This window comes from Mixophyes fleayi, chromosome 4 (genome assembly GCF_038048845.1).
Source record: "Mixophyes fleayi isolate aMixFle1 chromosome 4, aMixFle1.hap1, whole genome shotgun sequence".
In the NCBI taxonomy this organism is placed as follows: domain Eukaryota; kingdom Metazoa; phylum Chordata; class Amphibia; order Anura; family Limnodynastidae; genus Mixophyes; species Mixophyes fleayi.
Window position 1 is genome coordinate 320,453,737 of NC_134405.1, and position 22,528 is coordinate 320,476,264.

Genomic DNA, 22,528 nt, shown 5'->3' on the forward strand with positions numbered 1-22,528 from the left:
TTTGGTAAAAACATTCTCTAAGCTGTACCTGCCGTGGAATAGACAGTATGTTGATAGAACTCTCCCAAGTTTCAAAGAACTTACGGGTTAGTGTGCCCTTGTGTAATGACATTTCCAGAAAATTCATTCGCAGAAGATAAAACATTTTTTCCTTTAACATATCTAACGTAGGAGGGGAGTTCTGTACCCACATATGGAGAATGGTTTTCCTGACTGCAGTAATCCGCGTGCCAGGTAGGAGTATGCCCAATACTGCCCATTCAGGGGTGAGCGGTAAGTAGTTCACCAACTCTGCCATTGTAAATCTCCATATGCGGGTCCAGAAGGCCTTAATCCTGGGGCAGGCCCATAAACAGTGGTATAGGTCGGCTCGAGAGTCGCCACATTTAGGGCATCTACAATTACCAAAGAGACCAATTGTGTGATAGGTATCCTCTATGGAATATATTGAGGAACATTTAAGTGTATGTGGAGGCCGGGAAAAGCTTAATTGAGGTAGCTAATGCCTTCAATTACTTTTCATCCAGTAGGGGAAAGAAGGTCAGCCACCTACTCAGACCTGATTTGACTTTAGTATGGTCTAGGATAGTCCTCAGGAAGGTATAATTAGTGGATATTGCTCATCATTTGGGGGGGGGAGTAGCTAATAACAGGGTGTCATGAGGGTTGTCCCAATCAACTGCGGTAAAGAGGGAGATTACTTCACGAGCGTAATGCTGGGCTTGAATAAAAGAAGGGCCACATGGGCCTTAAAGGGGGAATAATTCCTGTGCATTATTATAGTGGTGTGATTTTTTTGCTAGTCTTGTCTAATAATTGACCAACTGTCCGCAGTCCTTTCCTCCCCATCTAGTGATGGGTGGGCTGCCATGCCATTTTGGAATTCAGGACTCTTAAGAAAAGGTAAGTGAATGGATTTATAGGGATTAAGGTGCAATTTATTTCTTAGGATATTCCAGATTTTCCTGACTCAGGTGACAAGGGGATTTTCAAACACATAGGAAGGTAATTCTTAGACGTGGAGATGGAGAAAAGCCCGGATATGAACCTCCGGGAGAAATTGTTTCTCTACTTCTAGATTGGTGTAAGTACTCTGATCCATTAGCCAGTCTCTTAAATAACGCAATTGACTCCTCTTTTTCCATATAAATGATCAGAATAAGTAATTGTTATGTTCAGAGTCTTTCTGCATTAGCAAAAGTGGCAATGTTTGCAAAGGGTACAACAGCCTAGGAAATATTATCATTTTCAAACATTTTCAGGAGGTTAGTCCTACCCAGATGGGAGGTTAAGTTGCTCACATCCTGATAGTTCCTTTTGAAAATCAGCTATGGCTTCTCCAATATTCAGATTGCAGAGAGTGGCCATGTTCTTTGGGAGCTGGACCCCCCAAGTATGGTATTGTGACTAGCTCATTGCAACAAAAGGGCTTGAGCCCCCCTAAGTTTTACTGGACCCCGTCTCACAAAATAGCTGTTGATTTGTCAAGATTCAACTCAAAGCCTGACACAGAACCAAATTTCTCAGTTTTCTTCATTATGGGGCCTCAGGTTCGAAATATGAAGCAGGATACTTTGGAGTGGTTTGGCCATAATGCGAGAGAGGATTTTAAAATCCAAAATTTAGCAATGTAATAGGGCAATAGAAGGACATCAACATAGGATCCTTGTTTGGCTTTGGTACAATGGTGGTATAGCCTGGTGGGGGCGGTGATGGTGAACAGTTCGGTAAAGTTCTAACAAGGTTGGAACCAGTCCCACTTTCAAGAGTTTATAATATTTGCCAGAATATCCATCAGGGCCAGGGGAGTTTCAGTTCCAAAATAGTATCTGAGATATCTTGTGAGGCGATATCAATATTCAATAAACTTTGCTGAGTAGAGTTTGGGTAATTTGGCTTCTTGTAATAAGTCATTCAAAAGGGAGTTGTTATGTGGGGCGACATGTCACTGCTTTTTACAACTGTACTGTGCATAAATTGTTCACCTCTGGCTTTGCAAACCAGAATGCTCCTATAGAAGCTGGTGTTAGTACTAGCAGGCGCAGGCATATGCATACCAAACTTTGCCTTGTAATATATTTTGCAAATAAAACTTGTGCTTTGGAACCACAGTGATTGCATCGGATAATCTTTATTGGTGTCGATAGTTACGGGCATAACATTATAAAAACTATAACGGCAAAACTTTCCTTTAAACACATTGCCGTTTTAAATTTTCCTGTCAAAGTTGCTGAATATAGGCGATTTGCATAAACTGGAGCAAAATACATTTACCCCAAGATGTACTACACAGGAAGTGGAACTTCTGTATTACGAAAGGTCACACCATACTGACAGATATGAATAATGAGCAGATTCTCCTCATGCAGTCATTGCGAGGAACCCAGCTACGTTAGAGTAAGAAGGAGGGTAATTGTAGGGAAAGACAGGCATTTTGTTTTTTGTTTACATGTGTCTCCGTAGCTTTCAAGCTTAGTGCTCAAAATTCTAAATGCTCTAGCAGCCTCAAAGACATTATTGACTCCTAGCTGTAATCAGTGGTCGGAATATATGCAATGCAGAATTTGATTGTAGAGTTTGGCAATGCTTAGTGGGCAGCCAATTCAAAAATAGACCTGGAGGTAAATTTATCAGGCTGCGATTTTCCAGAAGGTTTGAAGAGTGGAGGTGTTGCCCAAGGTAACCAATCGGATTCTAGCTACCTTTATGTAGAAACAAATGATAGCGAAAATCTGATTGGTTGCTATGGGCAACATCTCCACTTTTCAAACCTGCAGTTTGATACATTTACCCCCCCCCCCGTCAATGGCCCATATTACACTGGATGTGGCCAGCTTGAATGGGCTAGTCCCATCTTCCTTAGGGCCACCAGACCACACCAGTATTGTAATAGACTCATGCAGATTTCTTGTGGTTTAAGGTCACAAAAAAAAAAAAAAAAAAAAAAGCAAAAAAACAAAAAAACTTAGAAATGTAATAGGACTATTCTTATTTATAAATTTGCTTCAAATAGAAGTAATGCAAAATTGAAGGTTAGTATTCTGTGGAGACATATATAAAGAATCAATTTGCCTTTAAGACCCATGTTTGTTTACTTGATGGACATGTAACAGGTAATAATATCACAATATTTAAATGGAGTTGTGTAATTTTAAGACTAGTACATCTATTTTAGAAGCAAGGGAAATACAGATGTCAAAATACAACTCCTACGATCAGTCAGTCTGATACTGGTGAGCAATGACAAGTTATTCTTCTACGAACTAGAGACCAAATGGTTACCAGTGGGAATGGTGTCATTGGAATAAATCTTAAAACAAAGGCTTTGCAAGTTCCCGAATCTGTGGTAACATCTCTGAAATGAGTTCTAATAAGTTTATACAGTTTTAAAATGGAAAAAATATTTTTTCTTTAACAAGAAAACAATGTTTCAAGAATTGTTTCTTCACTTCACAAATACACACAGGGAATAGGCTCCTCCAATCACACAGAACAATTTGGGTCACGGTGTCAGACATGCTGTTCTCCTTCAGGGCTAATATGCCCAGGTACCCACCTAATGAACTGCAAGTGAATATTACAGTGTTGATATAGAGCTCACCTCATTGTACCCTGCAGAGTAAGGAATGACCAAACAATTTAAAGAAACGGAAGCCTCTTTATTTCATTAAGACACAAGCTTTATAATTTGGGTACCCTGTATTGTACATGACTCTGTGGCATTGCTGTAACTAGCCCATATATGTTCATTGCTTCTCAAATCTAGTCCTCAGGGAGCCCTAATAGTGCAGGTTTTCCAGGTCACAAATATAATAATTATACCACCTGTGGATTTGTTCTAATGTGCCAATCAGTAATGACTACACCAATGCACTGTTTGAATGTTTCCAAAACTAACAGTATATTTATACTAACTGCCCCAACATGCTGTTTGTCCTTTATCTAGAAAATTAAGAGCTCCACTTAGCCACTGTGCACTCAGTATGGTGGCTTAGTGGCTAGCACTTCTGCCTTACAGAGCTGGGGTCATGATTTCAATTCCCGACCATGGCCTTATCTATGTGTAGTTTGTATGTTTTCCCCATGTTTGCGTGGGTTTCCTCTGGGTGCGCCTGTTTCCTCCCACACTCCAGAAACATACTGGTAGGTTAATTGGCTGCTATCAAAATTGACCCTAGTGTCTGTCTCCCTCTCTGTCTGTGTATGTTAGAGAATTTAGACTAAGCTCCAATGGGGCAGGGACTGATGCGAGTTCTCTGTACAGCGCTGCGGAATCAGTGGCGCTATATAAATAAATGGTGATAATGATGGAGCTCTAGTCTAAGCTTTAACTTAACAAAGGGTTTGCATAATAGAATTGCAGCAAGGACGAGCAAAAAGTTTCTAGTCGCTCCTTCCACCACTATGGCGATAAAGCTCAGCTCGTTTGCAGCAGTTCTCCATTTGTTCAATAGGTCGAAATCCGTTCAGCCTCCCTCACCATGTGCAGCTACCACAGTCAGATGTGATTTAGTCCTTGCTTCCAGCCTACAGGCAGCAGTGTATAGGAGGGTTAGACATAGACAACCTCCCCAAGGGCTGTTAGACAACACAAAATTAATTTAAGGTATTTCTGACACTTTAATGTTAAAACAACTTTACTTTAACTGGTGATAGTTGTCTACTAATTTAAAGAACAAAAACCAGTACACAGCTTGTAAAATATTTTTTGTTTTATTAGAAGGGCAGATTTTGTTTAAAAATAAAAAAGGCAATGGGTGTACAGATGACGGTACATGACAGCAGTACAGGATATAAGGAGATATTGGCATGCGTGCAAGGTACAAAGCCAAGGTTCTTTAATGACATGAAAAACCAAAACAAACCCCAAAAGACATCGGATCATTGGCTGCCAGAACAGCTAGCAGCAGACTAGAATGAGATTTGAGACACTTGGGCGAGGGAGCAGTTAAACTAGGCTACTGTGGAGCTCGAGCTGTTGTGGAACTACAAGTGCCAGCATGCATAGTTCTTAAACAGCTGGAGAGCCACTTGCAGCCTACCTTAAGAAACTCCGGGAAAGTGAACAACATACAATTATACAATGCAGAAAAACAAAGTTATCCCATTGAATCTGTATTGTAAAATGTGGGCCTCCTCATTAAAAATCAGATTATGAACAAACATCTGTCTTCTAATCTCAGTCATTTCTAGAGTGTATTAATATGAAGCTTTGTGCTATACGCTGCATTCTAGGTTCACTTGTCCCAACTAAGAACAGCACTATTACATATATATCTGCGTTCTTATGTTATTCCCCTTATATCAGAGACATCACTCCTCCCTCTCTGAATAGAAACCCCAGTAGGATATTATATTACATATATTACAAGGCTGAGAAAAATAGAATGCACATAAATATATATCTTCATTCATAAACAAGATATTTACATATGTACGGACGGCTGTATAAAGGTATATCAGCTTATCATAACAAAATATATGCGAGAAAAAGCTTTTGGAAAACATTTGTCCTATACACACCAGCATTAATGTTGGTTGGTCTGTAGAGGATGCTGCCCGAAGCCCTAATCATCCTAAACTTTTTTTTCCCCCCATTATGGATCAATTTGCATTTTAAGTTAATCATTGAATTTGTGAAATGACTTCAATTAGGGCTGGAAAGGAGCAATTAAGAGGCCACGGACTTCCGGTGAGAGGGGTAGGGCTTCAAACTAATTTGCTTAAGTAAAACTATACATTAACGCATGTTATGAAAAATGCTTTTAAGAATAAAAACACACATTTTCCATCACTTTAAGAACACGCTCTTCTAATTAAATAATCATTGCTGTAGCCTGATCTGCTATGGGTTGTACCCACTTCAGTGACGGAGTTCTGTGATGGAAAACGAACACCGGAAATAAAATAAAAATACAAATACAAATTTATTTTAACCACTTCTGAATTGTATCTTGCAGCCTAAGCCAATGTTCAGTCTATCAATTCCTTAAGAACTAAAGACATTGGTGAGGCATACTAGTCCCTAGTGATTTAGTAACCTGTGCATCCATGAATATTGGTTCAGCTCACAAAATGGCTGACTGAAGCAGAGACCTCACACAGGAACTGTGTTAGGTCTCTGCTTCATAGTGAATTCATAGGCTGAATTCTCAAATATTGGTTCAGCCCGCAAAATGGCTTCTTACACCGAGTAAGCGGCCATCATACTTTATAACAAGGTGATTCTAATTAGACTTTAATGAAGAGGCCTCAAAATTGAACACCGATAAAAACAAAAAGGGTAACAATTATAGGGTTACTTTTATTTATACTTTTTTTTTTCTTGCAATACAGAAATTATAAAAAAAATAGTCTATACCTAGTTCATATGTTCATATTTACACAATAGTAAAGCAATCGTCAACAAATACTTACAGAAATATGTACAAAAAACAGAAATATGTAAAAAGATAAAAATAGAAATGCAGCGATAAATAAAGCTTACAACAGTCCACAACTGTTCTCTTTTCTCTTATTTTATATTTACACACAAACTCCAGAGAACAGAGTCATTTTCAGGTTACTTGGAGATTTCCAACATCTGTAAGGAGAAGAAAGAAGTACAAGAAAAAAAGAAGAAAAAAGGTTAATATCACAACCACCATTAAAGTGCACCATTTCCTACACTGCGGAGGCAGCCATTTTGTAGGCCGAATCAATATTCATGTAACCTCATTCTTATACGTGGGTTCAGACCACAAAATGGCTGCCTCCGCCGAATGGAGACAACAGGTCCAGATGAACAGTAGCATATATTTTAATGGTAACCTAAAACCCAGCAAAATAATTATATTCATGATGAAATTAGTAGCATACCCTGTTCGTATACAGAGTTTATCGGCTACTTCATTTACTGCTTCTATTTTAATGCACTACTCAAAATAAATAAAAATCAGCACACAACAATTTACTCTATTAGACAAAAAAGTATTTTTGTGGCTCACAAAACAAATTTGGCATTGTCGTGTTTATGTTGGAATGTAATTGGCTTATTCACACACTCCAGACCTTAGAGGCTCCCCTCCCCCAGTAGCGTTTGATCCTGAGAGAATTGTTGCCTTCTTTATAAACTTGGGATTACAGAAATTCTGAACATCACATTAAGGGTTCTCTGAAGAGGACAGAGTCCGCTGCTGAAATACTGAGGTGCGAGGTTCGTGTTGTGTCGGCATTACAGGGAAATGCTATTTTGCTATTAGGTACCAGACCAGACATGGTGAATATGGTATAAAAGTGAAAGTCAGTTACATGAGGTCTCTACTTGGGCCCATTCAGTACGAGAGGGGTAGAGTGTGTGTCTGCTGTCATGCAGTTATAGCCGTGTACTGAATGTCCCGTCAATATACCCGGGTTATATAAGTGGGTGGAAGCATCTTAGACTTTACTACCTAACCCACAGTCCAGTGAGGAGCTGACAACTACCCGTATACCATCACTACTATGACTGCAGACAATGCACCCATAACACCTATGCTGGTCATCTGCAAAGTCCTCACTGGCTATTGGGTGCACATATCTATCTAATAAACGTCCTATTTCCCCGTTCTAGAAAGAAGCCTCAGTCACGTGGCAGTTATGACCCCACATTTCCTGCACAAATGTCTTTCAAAACGTATCGCTAATGGTCCAACACTTTTGTCAATTATTTATTTTTACGGGGGAAAAATAAAGTGTGTGCCACTTTTTCCCCTTTTATAAACGTACCCCATAAAACCTTTCCTTGGACATGCAGTCCATGTTTAATATGCAGAATGTATAATCATGTGCTATCTTTCTCCAACCAATCCGTGAGTGTGACAACTGGAAGAATTAGCTCTACTACAGCTTCATAACACTAGAAAAGCCACAGGTCATCGCATGACGGCTTTCTGTGGGGTTTAGTAAAACGAAACAAAAAACATTCCAATAAGTTTGCAAAATGTTTCTAAAATTTGCCAAATGAAGCCGAAAAAACAAAAAGTCCAACAAACCTTGGAACAGAAGATAAGGTCACTAAAACGTGCAGCACTGAAGCCTGAAATGTTAGAGCAAGGACAAGGTCCTTTAATACGTCTATTATGTGATGTACAAGTAGGCATGTGATTACCATAGACTGTAAGCTCTTACCTCTCAGTCAGTATTATCCAGTATTGTTTTAGTACCGCGTTTGTTGCGATTGTAAAGTGATACGGAATTTGTTGGCACTATATAAATAAATGTGGATGGTACGGAGATTTGTGCGTGTATGCTTGGATGGCATTGTCTATAGGAAAAAATTAAATCAACAAATCCAGGTCAGGATTTTGCAGGGGGATTATGATAGGAGCTGTAATCCCTCTCCAAGGTCTTTTAAATTCCATCCAATGAAGATTCAAAGTACCCCATGTGTTAGCATGACTGACATGCTAATCGTCTGCTGCCGGGCAGTGACCCATGTAAGGACAGATGGAAACACAGAACTCAGGAAGGAACAACAGACAAAGTACCAGCACGACAGACACTCACCAGGTTAGTGGCTGCTTTGCCGCTGAACTTTAGGTCCAACACTTTGCGTCTCCTCTTCTGGGTTGTGACGTTTGCCAGAAGACACCACAGAGCTCATCGTGTTCCTGGCTGTGGGCAGATGTATATACGTTGCTGTCACATACTGGCACAAGAAAAACCTTATTCCTCTGCATTTATTGACAAGTATGGGCGAGGCCGTATCGTGGATTGTGCCGTAGCTTTAATTTATGCTTTATTCAAAAGTTATTATTTTGTTAGACATTGGACGACTTATTGTAATCAACAAAAGCTCCATGTGACACTGCTTTGAAAAAAGGTCTGGCTTTTTCCCCCCAGAGGGTACTTACCTACCTACTCCCCAAACCCACACCTCAATCTGCTATGGGCACTGAACACAGCTACTGTAATGCTGTACGATAGATTAAGCACAATTGCACAAGCAGAAATACTAGATGACCCCCATCTAATGAATGACCCCCCCATCTAATGAATGACCCCCCCCATCTAATGAATGACCCCCCCCATCTAATGAATGACCCCCCCCATCTAATGAATGACCCCCCCATTGGAACCCTCTCTCCTGCCAATCTCATGCATTGGGACAGAATCTGATCAGGACAATACATACGGTGACACTGCTGTATTGATAGAACGGCAGTGCCCTAGAGGTGGTGGCTAAATCTATAGATCACAGTAAGATCATTTAGTCTGTTAAGTGCAGCTACTACGCACAAGCACTAGAAGACACCATCACTGTAATTTTGAGGTTTTGTTTTCAGAAGCAAATTAAATTTATTTCAAACAAACGTTAACTACCTTGTATTAAGTAAGACTGCTGGCTGTCTCCATGGTTGTAATGCAGGATACTGCTCCCCTGCCAGTAACCTAAGAGAAACGACATTCAATTAATTTACAATTAAATATTCAGTGTTAATAAGCTCTGTTCCATAAATGAGCAACGTTAACCTACTCTTATGAATTTCAAGGGTTCTTTATTATACAGAACTCAGTTACATGATCATGCGCCACTCAGAGCTCAATAGAACAAAGTAAACAGCCTGTTTTATGTCCCGTTTTCCCTACTGTGCGGCGCTGCAGAGCACTGCGGTCCCTTAATAAAAAAAACTACAATAATAATAATAATAATAATAATAATAATAATAGATAGCCTTATATTTGTTAAAGACAATTGCACAATGGGTAGACATTGGGATTTGAACTAGAAGTTTAAAGCCTTCTGAATGTAGCTGCTATTACTGTACTTTAAGTTTTGCACTTCAGATATTTATAAAATACTCTACTACTCACTGAATACGGTTTCTGCCTAATGCAGCAAACACAGCAGACACAGATTAACCTTATTTTGGGGAGAACCATAAAACGGCCCATTTTTTCTCGTGTGTAAACTACTGAGCGGTAACAGATATGCCTGACTCAGCGGGACAGACCCTGGTACAAATAAAGACTAACAAGAGAAAATTCTTGCCACAAAACAAATTTTTAATTTCCCTGCCTCGTCGGCCATGTTGAAGAGTACACACAAATTACTATAAGAGGAGATGAAGTAATACCTTGCAAGCTTCCAGTTCCAGAAGGAGTCTCTCCCTGGTTATTGGAGTTGCCGGTAGAGTTCCCCTCGCTAGCCCCCATTTGGGACCCTGTAAGAAAAGCAGGATTACGTCATACAATAGAACTACGACAGATCTCCGATGAAGAGACCGTGAAACAGAGAGTGATAGTATTACATGCTACACGGACTGCTTGTAGTCTCGATTAATCTCTTCATCACTATTCAACCTTGCACTAAGGACTATCGCTGTGATCTAACCTTCATTTACCAAAGCCTAAACCATTTTGTTGGCTGAATCAATATTCGTGAGAATGCGGCCAATCAATTCCCTAGGAAGGAGTGACATTACTAGGGCACATCCTGGCGGGTTGGTTGATGTGAAACTTACCCCCATTGTTGCTGCAGCCAGGCATGCTGTCCCCTGCAGAGTAACTCATTAGACCACCATTTCCATTTGGATTTGAAGGCACTGATGCTAGAAGTCCTGGGAAAAAAGAAAACCAAACATATTATTACCATGTAACACAGACCAATCCAACTTATAAGCATTATAATAACATCTGTTCCAAAGAAGACAAGTGCTAATCTACGTGACAAGGTGGACTGGACAGCGAGAGACGTGGCAGATACTACAAGAGAAGTGTGCAGATTGCAAGTTGTCAATTGAGTATAATTGTAACTTTAAAGTCACAGACAACTCTATAGATGGTTCCACGGGATGAATGTGGAGGGTGGGTGGACACTATACAGTAGCACATAGAACCCCGTTCACACAACAGATTACACCGTGTCCAACCTACCAAGTCCTCTGTATCGGGACAGCTGCTGGTAAATCTGTTTCATCCGCTCGATGTTCAGACGGCTGGCTTCCGCGTGATTCACCATTGGTTTGGGATAATGTACCCCAATAATACACTTTGCAACTTTCTGCACTGCCTCGGGAGCATTCCAAGGGTCGTAGATATACTTCGGTGGGAAGCCTTTCAAAATCGGCAAGTAACGCCTTAAAACAAACATAAAACGCATGTCATTAGGGTATGAAGATTTATTCTAGTTTTCATAAATGTCCAGTAATAAGTGGTATAAATACATGTTCACAACCTGAATCCTAAAGAAAGATTTTTAAGCAGTCCCATTCCGTAACTGCAGGTTAGTCAGTCCCAGTCTCATTGAGTGAGTGTTAAAAGAAAAAAAAAACACCCCCCAAACCATAACATATTATATTTGTAATCTTGCTTCCTAAAGTTCAAATGGCAATAATCTAAAGCTTCTCATACATGCCGCAGATCACAGCTTGTATGGGTCCAAAAGGGACCAAAAATCCTGATCAATAAATATAAGATGCTGTCGTACAAAGACTATAACTAAATGGTGCCACACATGTAAGTATCTGAGTAGACGGACCAACTAGTGTGTGGCCTGTGTAACTCCTGCCTCTCATTTACATAAACGATGCCACGGTTATTAGCGAGAGCTAACCGCATATAAGATTGGCGAGACACATTAGAAAGGGAAAGCAAAAATAGTGTCATACAAATGATGTCTATGGTCTCTCTCAATGTACTGCTTATTTCAGAAAATATTAATTGAATGCCGAGTATGGGAGCAAATCTGGACATAAGATTAGTAAATAATAGGTAACACAATACAGAAAAACAATTACCGAATGTAATCCCCATTGGGATCGGTTCTTCTTCCAAAGCCAACCGGGCAGTAACAATGGAAAAACTGCTGGAAAAATGAGCTGCAGGACAACCACATCCAGCTGCCGGCATTTACACTCCAGTCTGCATCCAGTAAGAGCTCCTCAAAGACCTGCACACAGACAACACAACGGCCACAGTTAGTGCACTGTGACATGAGCTAATGGAATAGTAACGCCTAAGAGAGCTCATTACTAAGTACACCACTGACAGCCAATGCACCCGCGGCCCAGTTTAAAAACAGAATGCGACATGTAAAAAAGCCCTATATCTGCGATCCCCACTGTGTGTGCCGAGGCAAATCTGCGTGTCACCATTTGTCTGAATGCACAAGAATTAGTAAGACACAGAATGGTAATATGTATTTTCCTTAGTGTGAAAAGTAGTGAAATATACATTGCTAAACATTCATTGGATCTGACTTTTTTTTCATGACTACAATATTAGTCATAATATTTTAGCATTAATCGGTCACAAAAAACATAGAGACCACTGCCCTATACAATGTTTCACCTGTCCACCTCTCTTCCTACCCCCATAAATCTACCAGAATGTCATCTCACCATCACCTACAAGACACGGACTCTCTGAGCTCTCAATGACAAAAGCTGTTTATCATAATTCAACATTCCAACTACCAGACCATAGATTACCGTTCCATACATCACTTCCCTGACTCGCTGCTTTCTCTTATTGCTATAAAAGTGGCAAAGCTGGAAAGCCAACACAGGAAAAAAAAAGTACCTTATTCAAAAAAATATGCAAGGGAACCCCCCACCCCCCTCCCAAAAAAAACAAACAAACAAATAAAGCCAAACAAACTACTCCTTGTAACAAAGCCTGACAATGAATCCCAAAACGCGCCACTCGATCCTCAAGCCTGACCCAATAAAACATGAATAGGCCGATTAGATTTTCCAGATACAGACATCCTCTTTGGTTTTCTAGGTTGTTCCTGCCCTGCTGTGTTCAATACCGACATGGTTTTTTTGAGGTCATGACATACTTAAACGAGACAGCCTTGTAGTACATAACTGGGTTATTTGAATCTCGGTTCTAATACATATTAATGGAAAAGTAAAAATCTAATGTACGTGTGGATCTTCCAGAATTGTTCTATATGGTAAAACAAGCACAAATGCTGAACTTTAAATGACCCCCTCCCCCCCCATATCTAGGAGCAGATCGAGGTGGGGACATAAGTGTGCATTAGGAATAACGTGCTACTGTAAGCCAGGAGAAATTCTCACCTTCATTCCTTCTTCCCAGCTAATCCAAAGGTCCCCACGTGTGAGAAAGCACGCCACCGCGTGCCGCGCCAGGTGATGGATCCAACCTTCCTGTCGTAGCTGCGTCATGATGGCATCGATCCACGGGAAGCCTGTCCGCCCCTCCGCCCACTTTGCCAACGCCTCTGGGTTCCGGTCCCAGGGAATTTGAACGCATATGGGGTTCCCCTCCATTTTATCAAAGCGGGGATTGTTTGTGGCTGCGGTGTAGAAAAACTCTCGCCAGAGGAGCTGCCCATAGAGAGAGAGAGGCGGCGAGCTGTTTTTCTTCACCTAGATAAATTAGGGAGAAAGACAGAACTTCTGTAAATAAAAGTAAACAATGTAACATTATGTTCACCAGCTATGAAATAAACATTTGTTGTGCCATTATAAAATCTTTTACATGTACAGATTACATTTATTACCTTTGTTGAGCTGATACAAAGATTTTTAACTTGCATTTTTCCTTGGGTGTGACATATAAAACAAGTAAAAGCCTAATAAAGTAGACAAGGTAACTACACCTTGAACAGATCTATGTATAGGTTGTCTATTCAGAGAAGTCCTGTTTATGTGTGAGAAATCTTCTGGGCAGATACAAGTAATTATTAGTATTAATGAGAGTGAGAAGAGCCCATGCACCGGCAGGAGCATGCTCAGTGTCTTCCCGAGAAGCTTCCCGTGACATCACAGGTCTGCCAGCTGTCAACACAGGCTTCTGATTGGCTCTGAATGATCACATGTAATTAGCTTGACATGATCTCTAGCCCACAGGACAGCCCTCAAGCGAATTTCCTCAAGAACAGAGCGATCTTTTTATATTGCGAGTAGGCTTTTACCCAGACTGCACTATTGATGTTAAAGTTTGTGAAACCGCACGACAGGTCCACTTTAGAGTATACAGTGTCAAATAACATGAAAACAATATAAAAATTATAATATATAGCAATGAAGTTTCTAGTTCTATTGCCGACGTCTGTTTTATTCAACTTACCTTTTTGTACAAATCTGTTAATTTGAAGTAGAAGAGACGACAGGAGAGACATCCAAACCGTAGGTAAGGACTAAGTCCTGTAGTGCTTGCGAGAAGGGAGTTGGCATTCATGCGAGGCCTCTCAAAGTTTGCCACCCATGCCTTAAAAGGAAAATAGTTGTCAAGTTTTGTGATGGCATTGAAGCATAAAATCCCATTAACCGCCATTAAACGTACCCCCCATTTGTATAAGTCTAATGTAAATATTAGGACATTGGTAATATTAATTATGCAGCAATTTCTCCAGCTTTAATATAAGTGTTAGTGCTTAACTCATCTCGGACCCAGAATACCTATTACTCCAAAAACTCTTCTGTCCCTTCTAATTCAAAGACTGCTAATAGCCTATGTAGAGACATGAGACAGACAACTGTTTAGCATATATTTTGCTCTGTACTAGGTACAATTAGGCAAACAATATGCTTGAGGTTAGAGTGTATTTACTTCTTGCCAATGACTACTCATACTGCAAGAAACAGCACACCCTTATACTCAACTGTATTTTTAGTTTTACTATGTATTGATCTAATGGAAATATTTACAAGATAAATGTATAATTTGCCTATTAGAGGATTACGTGTTTTATTAAAGGTGTCTATTCCCAAATCTCATCAGAAGAGTTCCATTGTAGTCTGTCTCAATATCCGCTCACAGAGGCATCCTGTCACTCCTATTCAGGTATGACAATCATCTGACAATACCACAGCTTGGGGATGTGGCCCAATAGGAAGTGTATGACATCATCGGGGGGCGGAGCAAAGGTGCAACAGACTTTGTGCTTTCTTCTGTACAGCCAACTTACCTTTCTCTCCAAGTGTCTCTCTAAGCGAGTGAGGGCTTCAGTCTCTCCTCCAGGCCACACAGCCGATGGCAATCCCTCGGTGTCAAAACCTAATGGATAATTATAGAACATGACTTTATGTTGCATGAGAAAGAGGAAGACAACTAACGCATGATGGTGCATTATTTTCATAACCATAAAAAACAGTTTGTAAACGGATTTAGATTCCAGAATCGGTCAACACGTTAACTCCTTGGGGCTAGCAGTCGAGGCTGTTCCATTTCCGGCAAAGGGACACTCGCCAATCAAAATCTGACTCCTGGCATGAAAGGGTTAAAATTTAGAGCAAGATTTTTTTTTTTTACTGCTCTATTCTTATTATTTATATTTAGTGCTAAATAGTGTGAAAAAAACAGGGCAGACAGAACACATACTAAAACACAGAGCTTAACGCTATTCAGGACTTTAAATAATACTTTGTATTCCTTAACCCACCACAGGAATATATAATACCCAGGGGTTGTCCACCTTCAGATGAATGTTTATTTTTGGCATGCACATGTCCTAATGTAACTTCTACTAGATAATGGATTCATCTTTCTGGCTGCCTTTTGTGCGGTCAGCAATGTATTGTCTATTATGCAGTGTTATTTATTTACTGTTTGCCATTGAATAGGACACTGCTTCCTAGCCTGGATGCTGAAGAGCCTTGGAACATATCAAAGGGCATATCTAATGATTAATCATGCCTGATACACAAACATGACTGAAAACCGCAAAAATAATGCAATGTATTTAGTAAAAGTTACATGAGGGCATGGAGAAAAATATAAGTATCATCTGAAGGTGAACGCAAAAGCATCTCATGCTGCACTACCAACGTGGCTGAATATATAAGTCTGCCACTTTAAAACGGCTACAGAGGGGGAACAAGCATTTATTGCCAGTTTAAGGACCAATCTCCATGACTGCAGCTTCTGATTGGTCCTCCAGCTCACACCCCTCTCTCCAGAGAAACACACAGCACCGATTTTTGCCTGGACCGTGAGATGAACCACGTAGCCCAGGGAAAAACGGAGCTCTGCTTTAGGTGCCTGAATGAAATCCAGCAGTTAGTAATTTAGTCCTGAATAGGGTTAAGATGAGATTTTCTATTCTTGTATAAGAATCCAGGAATTCTAGTCTGTTTTGTTTGGTAGAAAACAGAACACAAGTTAGATAACAAACAAACGCTATGGACGTCTTCACTGCTCTGTGGGTTTACCCCATAGGTCTTTAGAAACATTCACAACCCCACCTGTGCTGCCTTCTCATTGGGTTATCAGACCATGAACCTCCTTGCAATGATTCCGGCTTGTGTCGGAGCAGTTGGCATCACCAGCTTGCTGAAGTCAGCGGTAAGTGATGCAACCGCCCTTTTTCCATTTGAGACGTCTTGCGGACAGAAAGCAACCCCACTAGTTGTGAGACTGCGGTCTGAGGGCGCCAGAGCACTCTGTCTAATTGAATTCCTGGCAAAAGAAGCTTGGTAAGAATAGTAAGTGAAAAATATATCTTAATTCTTAAATTCAGCCTTTTGTGTTTCCTAGAGAAATTACAATTACAACAATTACAGTTCAGAAAGAAAGCGTTCCAGAGATTCTGTATTCCTGAGATACTACGATGTTGTTTATTTGAGAGCTGAACCCTCTGGTTAGGCAGCACAATGTCCTCAAGATGTAGTTAAGTAATTGCCGTAACACCTTGGTACAGAATTATTTTTGCAATTTTTCTATCAGACCAAAAAAGCTATACGAATTTAAAATTGATCAAATTACAGTACTGGATGCAGCAATGTAATTTAGAATTACTTGCCAATGCAACGCTTTAATTATTTGCAGGACGGGAGTGAGATTTTTTTCGGACATGCATCCCATTGCTGGTAAATGTGGCACCAAAGAGTTAAACAGTTTTTCTTTGCAAATTTTTTTCTTCCAAAATTAGACATCTGCCGACCTTCCCTACGTAGCATAATATTCAATAGGTCTCACATCCATTCTGAACGAGTGTTAGAAAATAGTGTGTACTATGTATTAATAAGTGCCAGGTAATACCCAAAATAAATATTACAGGGAATGCAGCAGACATATGCAGAGAAAGAAAAGCAATCACTGCAAGACCAGCTCCATGCTCTATGGCTGACATTACTTTAATATCTCAACCCAACATGTTTTATACATGTGGGATTTAAGAATATAAAATGTGCCACCAAAATATATACCTAAAATTAATATGGCTTTTAGAGTGCACTTACAGATATGAAAGCCAGAGGGAGCTGGGGAGTCACTTTTTTTTTTTTTTTTTTAAAAGAAAATGGTTAAATGTCTTTATCTGTACACCTTTGTGCTCTATGGTGTTTCTCTAGCCAATTAAGATGTGAGATGGTTAAAAAAAAAATTTTTTTTACTGCTAAAAATACTTTAAACATACAAAACAAATTAAAAACCAACAGTCATGTGTGAAACGATTTACTGACAAAATAGTCTGCGATAAGGAAAATGTAAGTTCAGAATACAGAAAATTATTTTAGCATTACCCCAGAAACTGTTTACAGGTTTATACTAACAAGAGAAATAAAACAGAACCAATGTCAAAAGTATTCTAAACAACATTTCTAAAACTAACTTGTGCAAATCAGCCAGCACTCCAACTAATATTAGCAAGGGATATTAAGAGTTTCTGCATGAACATTTTGTTTTGCAACGTACAGATCTAATTTATCAATACAAACAGCATTTTGGAGCATATGAATGGTTCCACATAAAAGTGCGTATTACATTAGATTTGCTGGGTCTGCGTAGTAGACACAGAGTTAGAGAACAACCTGGGGCTTCAGACACGGTAAAGAAAGCAAATCCCATTATATTCAATATAATAATCCTGAATCGACCTTAATCCCAACTACCGCTAAATCATTGCAGCGAGTTACCAATAAGTATACAATAATATACCTAATTCTTCCAGAGAAGGAACCCCGTACTTCTCATCGTGGTCATCGGACACGGGGGTTGTGCATTTCTTCATGACCTCGGATGTGATGGTCTCTATCGGGATTTCCAGGGGCTCCATTTTGCTGATCAACGTCTGAAACCTTTTATAAGTTAAAGGAGGCTGCCCGCCATTTAACTCAATAATCCTAAACAAAGAAATAAATAAGAAAATAGCTGTTTTAATGATAAAAAACATACTAAACAGACACCAATAATCGAGGGGGATAAAGCTTAAAGGGCATTTTTAATTTTACCATCAAAACTTGGAAAAACAGTGATCAGGCCTTTCATGTTTTACTATTAACAGTAATAAAAAACAATGCATTCCATCACTAAGAAGTGTAGGTGTCTGCATAAGTCTAGCCGTTACCATACTGCGCACTCGGTGCACTGCCGACGCACAGACGTGGAGAGGGGAGGTGCACGTCATTGTAATGATAACACATGAAATCAGAGCTTGGGGGGTGGGACGGAACAACGTGAATATTCAGTTTCCATCCAGCTGTCTATTCAATAGTGTTACGCTGAATGCACCTAGTTCTCTTTAATGTTGTAGCAACATTAGAGGCCAAGATACACATTAGGTGACCAATCCTCTTAAAAGGGGAGGTAAACTGAACAGTGAATTGGGAAGGAAACACTGATCCCCAACTAACTTTTCAGTTACCAGTACCACAAACTGGTTTCAAGGAACTTGCACAACTCTGAGACGTTACTCACTTGTCCAGTTCATACAGCGTGTGCGAAATGCGCACAATGACCTCTACGCCGGCCTCGCTCGCCAGTTTCTTGATTGCGGCATCGCGCTCTTTTCCAAAAGGCTCAGAGTCGTACTCAATAGACAGCTTACTGATTTTCCATTCCTGGAAGATGGATACAGAGTACACTGCATTATTTCTATGCAACGGACACCAACGTTTCATATAGAGATTTCATAAACTGTGCTCCAGTTCTACACATTTTGTTAAAGATGGAACCGCAAAATAATCTAGGTCACAGACGCAACAACCGACGTCAATAAAACAAGTTACTAGACAATGCTGAGAAACATACCTTGAAGAGCCGAGGGAATACATCTGCAGGTTGTCCACGGATCACAAACAAGCGGGAGTTTAATTTCCGCAGATTAGCATCAAGGTCTTCCAGACACTGCAGCAGGAATCTAAACAGAGCAAAATGAAAACATGTTAGTAGAATAAAATATAAAATAACAAACAAACAAACAGCAAAACAATATTACAATCAGAGTGACAGAATCAATGTGCTTGTGGTTTTACAAGTCATCCAGAGCAAGCAGTACAGTACATACAGCGCTCTGAAACATACCAGACATGTACAGTAGATTATAGGACATTGGGCTCAATTCACAAGGTCATTGAATGTGCCCAAAACATGGGGGTAGATACCGTGTTACAGGCACGGTATCTTCCGTGTTTTCAAGAGGACACCAATACGGTCACAGACATCAACGGGCTTGTTGTTTCGCAGTGTCTTCTCCATTGCTACCACTGTTTGACCCATTACAGATATCCAGAAAAGCCTCTGGACATGCTGAGAGCCCTCTGGTAATGGATTACTAGCTACTTAACCAGCATTTTTTTTTTTAGTTTAATGGGAAGAATTGTATAATTGGCTGGATCGATCAGATCAGGCATGTGTACTTACATGCACTACATCCTCGTTATTCGAGGTCATCTCTGACATCATGGCCGTATCTTTCTGCACATGCAGACACCTACCCAGACTGTGTATTCTACGTGGAAGAGCTGGCCTAGTTTCACCAAGCAGGTCACACACTACTGAGGAGAGCTGCCGTCACACCTGGTGCAGCTCAGCGAACAACACAGTGACACGTGGGCGCTAGGAGGACAGCGAGGAACAAAGTGTGACCCAATTTATCTATGAAAAGGTCAGTGCAATGTAAAAATGAGATGACCAGAGGGAAGATGGATGATCAAATGAAGATTATGAATCTCTATGTAAATACACACCAACAGTGCACACATGCTACTGCGCAAAGACAAAATTAAGTTTTACTAGGAGGCCTGAGTGTATTCACCAAATACAGGTAAAGAGCACTTGCATAAGTTGTTTCTGTTTATTTATTTGTTAAATGCCCCAGCACAGATTGTAAGAGATTCTCACAAACATTCCTTTTTAACAACTGCAGTATTCACACCTAAAGCACAAAACAAGTGTCACAACAGATGTATATCTCCATATTAGGCTAGATGTGTCAGCTGAATGTAATAAAGGAGCACACTTGTCACGTACACACTGAAGGCAGCCATCCTGAGGGTATAGTCTATTTAACAAGTAAACCATAGTGGCCAACTCTCCCAGAGACTCCTGAGAGTTCAGGAAACCCTCCTGGAGAACACTTGCTTACACAAGGTGTGGGAACGGGATGTAAATCCCATCCACGTCACATAACACAGAGTGACAAGGGAGTGATGATCTGAATTACCTCAGGATGCCCGCCTGGCATCAGTGGCTACTGCTGGGTGTGGCTTGATGGCAAACTAACCCACTCACTTGATCGGCATCACATCATCATTAAGCCTCTCCCACACTCTCTTTTCTACTTCGTCTCTGCATTTCCTGGAAAGGGGTTTGAAAAGGCCAGAACTAGTATCAAATAAACTCAGAGACATTTAGTGACCGTTAACGGCTGCATGGTGATGAATATTGGTATAGTCCACTAAAACAGCTACCTCTACTACCTCTATGGAGCATTTTAAAAATGGACTGGTGGACAAAAATGATTGGTCCAGGTTACCTTTCTTTCCCTCTATGTTAACAGCTCTAGTAATCTCACCCCTGCCCCCCAAAAAAAAAAAAAAAAAAAGAAGTGTCACCCCCTTTGAGGGTGACTAGATGGCCTGAACAAAGTAAAACTACAGACAGAACAATCTGAGATGGTCCATTAGACACAGAAAGTACAAACAGTCTGACCTAGAAACTCATGTAATGCCCCTTCTCTCTGGGAACATCTGCTCTGCGGAATGTACAACAATTAGCTGCAAGACTGTACATTCTGTCTGCTGGGGGGATTAGTACAGTGTATTATTTGGACTCGCTCCTGACCTGTCAACTTGTTTATACATTTTACAATAAAGTTATCACTGTTCAAAAGAACCCAAAAAAACTGCCCTTGGGGGAACAAAACAACACTTTTTATTTTTAATAATACCCACCTGCTGTGTTATAGTATGTTCATTTACACTAAGTACCCCCTAATGCAGTGTTGGCTAAACTGTGACAATCCAGGTGTTGTGATTAATTCCATCTGAGCATTCAGAGGAAATTCAGGATCTTGTCTTGATACCTGGACAAATTCCTGTAGTAGCAGAGTCTCAGGAGCACTGCTAGTACCGAATGAGACAGTACAATATCATTCTTGTTCGGATGACATATTAAACACAAACATGTTCGGGCAATTGTCCATGGAGCCCAATGACACGTTGAAGTGTGTATGCTCCATAAGACTTCCCTATGTATGAAGCCACATTCAATGTGCTGTTCTGAGCAAGAGGCAGCTGCAGGTAGCACCTAACTCCTGCGGGTGGGTGGAAGGAAAGCCACCAACAGCTCATTCTATTTTGGCCACACAGGATGGTATTATTGGCGTTACTGCCAAGGGTTCTTCTTGATCCCATTATGTAAAGACACATTTAGCCTATATAAAAATAAACTTAAAAACTTTAAAGTGGTGATAATTATATATTGCATTAAGTATACACAGACATGTACTGTACACAGGAATGTGTCCATACCATTAATGTATGCAATGTTATTAGACATCTGAGCTGTGCTGTGCAGACATAAAGCCTATCATCTGAATGACAAAGTCACTCCAGGCTCATGCAGGGGATTATACACATTTGAACACAGGCATAAAGCCGTATTCTAGGACAAGGCAAAACTATACAGAAGATTAAGTATGCATTGGATTGAGACAGATTTAGATGTTATGTACTGTTAGTTCATGACCTAGAACAAGATTTGTCCGTTCCCAGACTCTGGACCCATAATTAATCCGGTTATAGATCAAAGCCGCTGTCTCTAAATTTACTTAGCGTTAAACTCTAGGATACGAGAGTACAGCGCTCGTCTCATGCAGGTATCCTGGCACACAATTCCAACTTCAACATTATAGAGCACATACAAAAAAGGATACACAATGTAATAGGAGGGATCTCCTATTACCCAGCATATACTTTCCTAACATATGTTCCTTTAAATGGAAACCATCAGGGTTACTGACCACAGAATCTGCAGACCTGTAATGCTTCCTACTTGCCCACCAAGTGTTTTTGCAGGTGCGCCGCCATGTTACCAGTAGCTGGAAACACCTCCAATAAGCCTAGTTTTGAGGGTCTGCCAAGTCGCCTAGTTTTGAGGGTTGGCAGAGGCTCTGAAAATGGTCACATGAAAGTCCCCCTATTACCAGAGGACTAACCCCTTTCACATTTAGGGCTAGATTTACTAAACTGCGGGTTTGAATAAGTGGAGATGTTGCCTATAGCAGCAACCAATCAGATTCTAGCTGTCAGTTAGTACATTCTACAAAATGACAGCTAGAATCTGATTGGTTGCTATAGGCAACATCTCC

At 40.3% G+C, this 22,528-nt stretch overlaps 1 protein-coding gene across 1 annotated transcript in view; it reads right to left on the reverse strand.

Moving 5' to 3' along the window:
- Nucleotides 1-4,694: 4,694 nt before the first annotated feature.
- Nucleotides 4,695-22,528, reverse strand: part of CRY1 (cryptochrome circadian regulator 1) — a 35,841-nt gene continuing 18,007 nt past the window's right edge. The window contains exons 2-14 of the mRNA XM_075210186.1: nucleotides 18,967-19,075; nucleotides 18,634-18,776; nucleotides 17,875-18,059; nucleotides 14,906-14,994; nucleotides 14,065-14,205; nucleotides 13,050-13,361; nucleotides 11,760-11,911; nucleotides 10,897-11,099; nucleotides 10,485-10,580; nucleotides 10,098-10,184; nucleotides 9,343-9,411; nucleotides 8,527-8,634; nucleotides 4,695-6,583 (exon numbers count right to left, since the gene is read on the reverse strand). Coding sequence (XP_075066287.1) covers nucleotides 8,531-8,634; nucleotides 9,343-9,411; nucleotides 10,098-10,184; nucleotides 10,485-10,580; nucleotides 10,897-11,099; nucleotides 11,760-11,911; nucleotides 13,050-13,361; nucleotides 14,065-14,205; nucleotides 14,906-14,994; nucleotides 17,875-18,059; nucleotides 18,634-18,776; nucleotides 18,967-19,075 — 1,690 coding nt within the window. The 3' untranslated portion in view covers nucleotides 4,695-6,583; nucleotides 8,527-8,530. The remainder of the gene's footprint in view (nucleotides 6,584-8,526; nucleotides 8,635-9,342; nucleotides 9,412-10,097; nucleotides 10,185-10,484; nucleotides 10,581-10,896; nucleotides 11,100-11,759; nucleotides 11,912-13,049; nucleotides 13,362-14,064; nucleotides 14,206-14,905; nucleotides 14,995-17,874; nucleotides 18,060-18,633; nucleotides 18,777-18,966; nucleotides 19,076-22,528) is intronic.